At 35.1% G+C, this 9,938-nt stretch overlaps 1 protein-coding gene across 1 annotated transcript in view; it reads right to left on the reverse strand.

The window, feature by feature from the left end:
* The window catches only part of LOC112154156 (synaptic vesicle membrane protein VAT-1 homolog), an 18,035-nt gene extending 8,401 nt beyond the window's left edge, over positions 1 to 9,634 (reverse strand). The window contains exons 1-2 of the mRNA XM_024284877.2: positions 8,574 to 9,634; positions 912 to 1,119 (exon numbers count right to left, since the gene is read on the reverse strand). Of these exons, the coding sequence (XP_024140645.1) occupies positions 912 to 1,119; positions 8,574 to 8,948 (583 nt within the window). The 5' untranslated portion in view covers positions 8,949 to 9,634. The remainder of the gene's footprint in view (positions 1 to 911; positions 1,120 to 8,573) is intronic.
* Between the last annotated feature and the right edge of the window lie 304 nt (positions 9,635 to 9,938).

Consider the following 9,938-nt stretch of genomic DNA (forward strand, 5'->3'; position numbering starts at 1 on the left):
TGACTTTTCTTCTTTAAAATGATTAATAATCAGGTTTATTTCACTTAAAACACTGAAAAATGTGTTTTTTATGTTTTTATGGATCAGAATGTACGGCTTTCTAAGAACAATTGTACTTATTGGTGTAAATTAAGATGCCATAATGAAGACTTTTCCTCCTTAATAGGTTTAATTAATTGAGTTTATTGTACCAAAAATACTAAAAATGTACTTTTTATTTAATGGATTGACAGTTAAGTCACAGACGTGAACGCTCATGTGATTCAACTTCATCACCTAAGACTTTCTTAGAACAATTTACATAATAATTTAATTCAAGAGGCTGTAATAATGATTTTTTTCCTTTAAACTAATTAATAATCAGATTTATTGTACCTAAAACAGAGAAAATTTTGAATAGATTGATGGTTAAATCATCTAACTTGACTGTCAAAACAATTTTACATATTTATATAATTTTAAATGCTGTAACAATGGCTTTTCTTCTTTAAATGTATTAAAGATTGGGTTTATTCTACCTAAAACACAGAAAAATTGTTAAAAATAGATTGACAATTAAGTCGCAGGTGTGACGACTTGCAGTGATCGAACTTCAGCGCGCAGCTTTCTAATAACAATTCATTTAATAATAACATGTCTTAGCGATAACTTTTTCAGTAATACTGATTACTAATAGGGTTTATTGTACCTAAAACACAGAAAAATGTCTGTTTTATGAAAGAATTCTAACCACAAAAACTGCAGGAAGGAAAAAAAGTTGAGAATTTTGCATTAGAAGCAACAAAAATGTGTTCTTTTGTTTTGTTTTTTGACCTTTGCTTGAATAAAGATTGAAACTCGAGCGTCAGCACGAGATTTTTTAAATATTTGTTTTTGGAGTTTTTGGCGCACGAGTTCGCGTGCTCCCCCACCTGCTGCCATGTGAATGAGGACGCTCTTTCCAGGCCGGAGGTTGGCCATCTCAAAGAGCATCATGTACGCCGTCATGTAGTTTATCGGCAGAGCGGCCGCTTCCTCAAAGCTCATCTCCTCGGGCATGTGGAAGGTCCTCTGAGCGGGGACCACAACCCACTCCTGCCACATGCCGCTGCGGTTCATCGCAATAACGCGATCTCCCACCTGGAGAAGAAAACAGGAGGACACAGGTGAGAAGAAGAGGAAGATTTGTGTGCAATAAAGTTTCTGAGTGTTTGAACCATCAATCTTTTTTTTTTCATTCCAGTCAAGTTTTCTAGCTTCCATTTTGAGCAGCATTCCTTCTCTGTGTCCTGTTCCTGTTTGAAAATATCCTGTACCACAGGAAACAGCAGCCGGTGAACCAAAAACACACTTCAGATTAGGAAAAAGACATTTTTTAAATGTGCATCCTGAATATTCAACGCACAAAGAGGGCTTTATAAAGGAACTACGCTAATAATTACACTGAAACTATCACTTCCTGTCCCTCAAATGTTTGGAACTAATTGTAAGTCTGGTGTCTCGCTCCCAAAGGGAATCCATCGCTGTAGTTTTTAGGAAAAAAAGCTTCCTACACGGCGAAGGCCACAGGAAAAGTGCGATCAGATTATAACAGCTCCGCTACTTCCTCTTAAAAACAGCTCAGAGATCTTTGAGCTGCATGACTTCCTGTCGCGCAGAACCCGTGACATTAGACAGATGACACGCTCGCCACAGAAATGTTCAATTTAACGCAGATTTGTGCTTAAAGTCCCCCTCCAATGAAAATTGTGTTTTTGAGTTTTTAACATGTATTTGTGGCATTTTTCTTCTGAAAGAGAACAAATGTGATAAGAAATCATTTTGTTTTTGCATTTCTGAGTATTTCTCCTTTTAAATCAATCAAACTGTCTTGAACAGACTCTGTTTGAATGAATGATCTTCTTTCCATCAACAGCTCTGCTGCACATGCACTAAACCCTCATCTGTTCCTAGTGTCTAGTTCAGGTTCTGGAGAAGAGAAGATGGTATCTTCACATTGACTGCAGTCAAATGAGCCGCCGTTCACATTTCTGTGGTCAAATCAGCATCACTGGATTTTTGGTGTGAGTTTCATCCAATACTTACGGTAGCAGGACTGAGAACGCTGGAAAATCTCCACCAGACTCCACGGAGCTTCTTGATGTGACCACGGAAATGTGAACGGCGGCTCATTTGACCGCAGTTGGAAAGGATTGTAAATCAGTGAAAGAGCATTTTGATGTTAGCTTTCATTATTTTATCAAGAACTCTGAGAAACCAATGATTGAATGTATTGATCACAGCAACGTCAATAAACATTTGATAGCTAGATAAGTTGCATTACCTGTGATAATGCTAGTGTGAATTCCTTTTGCTGAAAGTAGTCACTAAGTATGCTGAAGCTTTTACTGAAAATGGTGACGCAATTCATTTAATTGATGAAAGGATTTGTTGGAAATGCAAAAGCTATTTGCAAAATGTTAAATTTGCCAAAAGACTGGAAAATTATGAAAAATATGTAGTAAAAATATTTAAAAATCCTTAATAGATGCCAATTTGCTAAAATATTTAGTGTGTTGCTTAAATATGAGCTCAAATTAGCCCAAAAACCTCAGTAGATGCCAAATTAGCCAAAAAGCTAACACCATGCTTAGATACTAACTAAACTCCAAAATATCCTAAAATTCCTCAGTAAGCTAAATTTGTCAAAAACATTAGCCTGTCGCTAAAATAGAAGCTAAACTCTAAAATAACCTTAAAAAGCCTGATTAGATAACTAATTAGCCCCAAACGTTAGCATGTTGCTAAAATATTAGCTAAACTCCAAATTAGCTCTGAAAACCTTAGATACCAAATTAGCCAAAAAAGCTAGCTTGTTGTTTGAATCCTAGCTAGACTCCAAAATAGCCTAAAATTCATCAGTAAACTAAATTACTCAAAAACATTAGTCTGTTGCTAAAATAGAAGCTAAACTCTAAGTTAGTGAAAAAAAACCTCAGTAGATAACAAATTAGCCAAAAAAGCTAGAACATTGCTTAAATACTAGCTAAACTCCAAAATAGCCAAAAATTCATTAGTAAACTAAATTAGCCAAAAACGTTAGCATGTTGTTAAAGTATTAGGTAAACTCTAAATTTTTTGAAAATTACTATAAAAGATGAAAACATAGCCCGTGAATATGTTTAAAGGCTTGTTGCTAATAAACTTAAAATTTTTAAATTTGACAACATTCTCATTCATTTTCTATGGGGCATATTTTGCTCAATATTTAAAAAAAACTATAAAGTTTATGAATAACAAAAATACAAGCAGAAAATTGCTGAATAAGCTGAACAATTTGATACCAAAATTGTTGAAAGTGTGAATGAGTTTTTACGTGCTAAAATAACGTACGGAAAGGAGCAGGAGAATCGCTATAGTGTGAGTCCTGACTAAACATTCACACCATTAGCTAAAAGTCTCTTTGGTGAACTGGAAGGAGAAAGAATCAGACTTTTGTAGAACGTTTGGTCCATGCAGCTCTTCACTTCCTCATCCGAGCTGACATCCGGGTCAAACCGATATTCCTAGACCAAGCGAAATAATAATCAGACAGAGGGGGATCAGGGGAGGAGCTACTCAGCTCAGCTCCAAAAGCCACGCCCCCTCAGAGGAAATTTTGGAAACAGAGGCTTCAGATCAACATTAAAAATGGCTATTTAAGACATTTAGGTTGTAGGATTTTGATTAAAAACGTCATAATCATAATTAAAACACGCTTTTTTTTTTTATAATAAAAAAATGGTCATAGTGGACTTTAAAACCTTCTTGTTTCAAGTCAGTCTCACAAAAATATCTCAATGTTGTTGCAAAAAAGGAAAAACATCATTTAGGACCATTTATGTTCAGTTGTTGTCTATATTAGTGTCCATGCAGGAAAAATAACCAGGGAAATAACTTGACTTTTGTTTACAGCACGCTAAGAATGGAGGGCGGGACGCTCTGGCGAGTGTTTTTGTGCCAAATACCACTACATCAACAAAGTGATGGAATGAACACAAACGACAAAGCAGCAAACACAACTAACTCCTGCATTCTTTTACTTTAAAGCTGAAATCTCTGCAAAAAAAAAAAAATGTCTACAAGAAAAAAAACTTACAGTATAAACAGACAAAAGTATGTTAATACTTTACAACAATAAATGTCACTGCTTTAAATGGAAAACTTCGTACTGGAAAGATCGCTTAACACGCTGCGATCAAACGGTTCATAAAAGAAGGAAAGCAGCTGGAATAGTTTGGTGCTGAAACAATCGACACCATCTCCCACAGACATAATTCAAGGGGTGACAGCTGTTATCTGGCTCTGCAACATCTGCTGCAGAGAAGCTGGAGAGGGAATCGGGGAAAATCCTATACGGTCTGTCTGGATCCCAAGAGGTTTTTTTTTTTTTAAACCACCACACCCAAGCAGTCGTCATCCTGAGAAGCTTTGTTCGGTTTCTGTCCCTTCAGAAATATTTCAGCATCTTTTTGTGTTGCCCCTGAAAAATAGTTTCTCCCTTTCAGATTTTTTAGGTTTTTGCACTCAGGTGGGATTTCACAACTGTTCTTCTTTTTTTTTGCTTTTAGAGCTGGGGTTTGAGTTTTAAAGCTCCTCTCCAAAACCGATCCCTCCAGAGGATTCCTGGGAGAACAGGAATGCGAGGAGAGAAAAAAGTCCGGCCGACACTCGGACAGAGAGCAGTCAGCTTCTGTCAAACGTACAGATAAATATTTATATATTTATCAAAAAATCAATGTTTGACGTAAAAAAACAGTGAGATTTGTGATCTTTTTGATTAAATATCTTGACAAGCTTTTAATTTGGAAAGGAAAGCTTCCAAAAAGAGGATTCCAGACGCTCCATAAGCACCACTAGATGGCAGTAAATCTCACAAAGTGGACATTTAATTCATGTTAATTAATAGTCCTGCATAAAAAGTTGGGTTTTTATAAAGAATGCGCTTTTAAAACAACCAACCACCATGAGTATTTGCTCTAAAAAAAAAGTAACATTTGTATGTTTCTAAATTATAGTTGGATTATTTGGCCATGACCTAAAAAAAAATATTACATGACATGTTTTCTGAATATAAGTCTGGGTATTTTGTGGTACTGCCAGGGATGAGACTTATACTCAGGTGCGACTTATGTGACTTTTTTAAAAAAATAGTCTTATATGTAGGGCTACTACAATTAGTCAACTAATCGACTATTAAAATATTAAACGACTAATTTAATTTTTTGATTAGTTGTTACTAGGGCTGCCACGATTAGTCGACTAATCGACGACTAATCGACTATTAAAATAGTCGACGACTAATTTAATAGTCGATTAGTCGTTACTTTGTACTATATGGAGTCAGAGTATAGTAAAGTTGAAAATTATAATGGTGTTATGCTAGCTTATTGGACTATTTTGGTTTTTTAGGATATTTTGTTTTTTTTTATTTCAGACATGCTAGCTGTCTTTGCTAGCTTAGTCTTTTTTTGTTTAAGTTTTTTAGGCTGTTTTGGAATTTAGCTAATATTTCAGCTGCATGCTAGCTGTTTTAGCTAACCTAGGCTTTAATTAGGCTAATTTGGCCTTTAACTAATATTTTAGTTGGCTATCAGCATCTTCAGCTATCGTCACTAGCATCTTTTGCGGCCAAATTCAGCTTACATTTCATCTATGATGATGCTAGTGTGAATATATATATAGTTTTTAGTTATTTTAAAGCGAATGATGGTTAAGATGTGTGTTTTACATCCACTTTGTGCATGACCCGATTAGTCGACTAATCGGAAAAAATAATCGGTGATTAGTCGACTATTAAAATAATCGTTTGTGGCAGCCCTAGTTGTTACTTTATATTATATGGAGTCAGAGTTTAGTAAAGTTGAACAAAGTTGTGAACGTTCAGCACCAAAATCTTATTTTCTTTTTAATATTTGTGTAATGAGAGAGAGAGATAAGGAATATACTTTCCATCAAACTCTTTTTGACAGGTGACCTTTGACCCTATATATCCTCTATATATAAAATTTACATTAAATTGCTACGTTATCTCAAACGAGTTTGATGGATGGTGTAGGGTCAAAGGTCACCTGTCAAAATGAGTTTGATGGAAAGTATATTCCTTATCTCTCTCTCATTCAATTAATATTGTTTTAATGAAGGACAGAGGATGACCGATTCATTAAAAGTTTAATAAAATATAATCCTAATTATTTTCATTTTTACTTAGTTTAAAGCTAATAATGGTTAAAATGTGTGCTTTACATTCACTTTGACCCGATTAGTCGACTAATTAGAAAAAATGATCGGTGATTAGTCAACTATTGAAATAATCGTTTGTGGCAGCACTACTTATATGTTTATTTTCCTACAAACAACCACTAGAGGGCACTGTAAGTGTGTGTATTTGCAACCGTCAGCAACGCAGAAGAAGAACCTCTGCTCAATCTCAAGCTATGCACAAACCAGGATGTGATGCACGTTCAAGAACGCACTGAAAGTGATTTAATGAACCCAATACTAGTTCAAATAGTCATACGAGGTTTTTTCTTTTTCAGATCTATTTGGATAAATGGAAAAGCTTGGTGTCATATAATTCTGGCTGGGCACAAAACACAATTTTTAAGTTTTGCTTCATGATCAATTTTCAAACGGTTGGAACTTTAGTGAATTAAAAAAGACGCTACTCAAATGCCACTACCAAATCCAAGTCCTAGAATGGTCAAAGTTTAACTCGTTCAACACACATTTATGCATATTTACTTAGACTTTACATTCAAAGTGCTCCCTTGAACACGCCTTTTCAATATTTGTAAATGTAGCCTCATGCCATGACGAAGCATTGCATTTTTCTCCCAAAAGTACGACTTATGCTTATATATTATTTTTTTTCTTCTTTATAATGTATTTTTTGACTACTACGACTTCTACTCCAGAGCGACTTATAGTGGCGAAAATTCTGTATATTAAATATTTAAAGGAAGATTGAAAATACGGAAAATAAAATTATAAGAAAAGATATGGGAAAAATTGATTTGGCAATATATATCGCGATACTTATTTGGCGATGCTTGTATCAATTTAAAATACTGACATGGCAATATTTAATTAATTATTTATAGGTGTCAATCAGCGTCTTACTTTTGTTTTTCACTTTTATTTTCTAATACTGAAAAATATTTTACTGTAAAAATCAGACGGTTCCCTTTAAGAACAAATATTTCTTAATTTTCCAAATGAAAAGCATGAATTTTCTTGGGTAAAACCAACTTGTGTATGAGATAGTTACACTGCTTAACGTCGTGATCATTAGAAAAAATGAATTTTATTATTTTATTACAATGGATTAATATTCAGGTAGAGTTTAAAAAAAAAAGTTAGTTCAGGTACAGTCTTGGGATATATCTTGATACATATCGCATTGTGAGATGATATCGTGATATGTATTGTATCGCCACCCCTAATAAATATATATAAACATTTCTCTGTCGCTTTAGAGGTCAGTAGCGTGTTTGATATCATCATACGCTTTTGAATACACACGATGCAGCTGCTCCACTATAGCTACTGTCAGATTACATGGCTGAGCTGCTCTGGTTCCAAACTACTTTCCTTTATACATTGGAATGTTCTGAATGAACTCATTGAAGTGATGAGAACCTTTTACATTGAGCTCCAAGCACGACATTATAATTGTTTTAACATTTGAGGCAAGAAAAGACCAAAACCATGTTTTTGGTGTTTTTAAAACATTTTTCAAGTATCGCTATATAGTGGGATTAGATCAGAGATCGGGAACCTTTAACAGTAAAAGAGCCATTTGGGATATTTTTTTTTACTGATCAAAACCTAGAAGGAGCCATATAGTCTTACTTTAGCCTTTAGGAAATTTGGAGTTGCATTAATGACTTTCTGTTTTTTAATAATAAATATGAATTATGTATATTTGCTTGGCACGAACAGAAGCAAAAATATAAAAAGAACCCAGCGTCTCTCAAAATGAGATTTTTTTTTAAATAAATGTTGTGCAGCACAAGATAATATGTACTTTTAACTCATAATAGATCAGACTTTTTACCAAAGTTTTGATTTCCACATAAAATCTGTTCATTCTGGAGATAGCGTTGAGCAAACAAGATGTCTTTAGGTCAACAGGGATGTAAAAACCTACAAAGTTTATCATCAATGTGCACCTCAGCCATCAATTTATAAAATTAACTAATCTAAATTCAATAAATGCTAATTAAGTAATCCTTACTTTTTAAATGCTGCTTTTTTTAATTCATGTTCCCCTCTTTTTCCTTAGCAGTCTTACACTGCTGGGTTTTGTTATTTTAGTTTGAGGTTGGTAATCTTAATTTGTTGGCTTTGTTTATTTGTTTTCTTTAGGAAGCCATTAGCAGGGACTTGCTGAATGTAAGATGATTGTTTTTTTTAATATAAGCTTAGAGAAAATATATTTTTCTTTTTATTCAGATTTTTTTTTTAAACTGAAGATTTTGGGGACCTCACATCCCAGGTCCCCTGGCCTTACGCCTTACTGGAATCTGTGTGTGTGTGTGTGTGTGTGTGTGTGTGAACGGGTTTAAACTCACTTTCCTGTCCTTCACATCCTCTCCGATCGCTTCAACGACCCCCGCGCCCTCCATCCCCAGCACCACCGGCGGGGAGGGCAGCAGCTCGTACAGACCCTGTTTGCCCAGCAGCTCCGCGAAGTTCAAGCCGCACGCCTTGACGCGCACCAGCACCTCCCCCGGCTTCAGCTGCGGGCTCTTCAGCGTCTTCTCCTGCAGCTTGATCTTGTCGTAGCCTCCGTAGCCCGTCAGGACCAGCGCGCGGTTGGAGAGCGTTTTCTCCTCGACCGCGGGGCTCCCGCCGCTGGCCTCCTCCGCGGCTGCAGGCGGAGGCTCGTCGGGCTTCGTCACCTGCTCGGGCTGCTGCTGCTGAGCTGGAGCCTCCTCGGTAGACATACTGAGAGCTTTGGATGATTTATTAAGATTTTAGCTAACTCTCCTGCTTGAAGTCTGGAGCGTCTTAGCGGCTTCAGAAACGATTCCACGGAGTATAAAATAGTCAGTTAAATTCTGAAGGTTCTGGTAAAAACTCTTAATGCATGAGTTGTTCTCAGTGTGCAGAAGAAACCTTCCAAAACTGAGCTGGATGGGTGGTTTCCTCTGCCCGCCGCTATCAACAAGTGTCTTCGACAAGAGAAACGCAGTTACGTAGCTACTTCCTGTACGAACTTTCACAATAAAAGATTGACGTCACAACACTAGAGCAGATAGAAAAAGGTGTTAAAATAAACTTTATTCGTATAAAGTAAGCATTTTTTTTTACTTTAGTCTATTTCACTTTTTTTTTTACTTTTAACATTATAAGTAAAGAATTGCAAAATAAAAGGGAATTTCACTTTTATGGAATTTTGTTTGAATCATAATTGTAAAATGCATGATCAAATGTCAAATTAATTGTTGACAGAAAATTGCATATTGCTTTGAATTATAATAAAAAAAACCTCCATAACTATGAAAGCGTATTGGATGGAAGCATACTGCATTCAATTCACTGACTGTAAAAGAGTTCTGTTATGCAGTCAATGATTAAATTATAAAATGTATTTTATTCTAATTTTGTTGTGGTTTGTTTACTTTCTATTGTTGTTGTTTTTTGTGATAAATAAAAAAAATAAAAGTAGTTACAATTCTAATCGAAAGTTCCCATATTTCACAATAAGATGCAGGGAAAATCACAAATTGTAAAACCAAGGCAAGATATAAATGATAAAAGCAGGTAAATAAAATAGTTGTATTGCATTGTTGACATATATATGCTATTATTATTAATGATATTTTATCCAAAACATTATTTTGCAATACATCAACTGGGAAGCATAAAAATTATTTTGTTATTTGCCAAATTTACCATTTTATTTTACTTGTTCTCCTGATTATTAAAAATTC

Source organism: Oryzias melastigma, linkage group LG19, assembly GCF_002922805.2.
Source record: "Oryzias melastigma strain HK-1 linkage group LG19, ASM292280v2, whole genome shotgun sequence".
In the NCBI taxonomy this organism is placed as follows: Eukaryota; Metazoa; Chordata; class Actinopteri; order Beloniformes; family Adrianichthyidae; genus Oryzias; species Oryzias melastigma.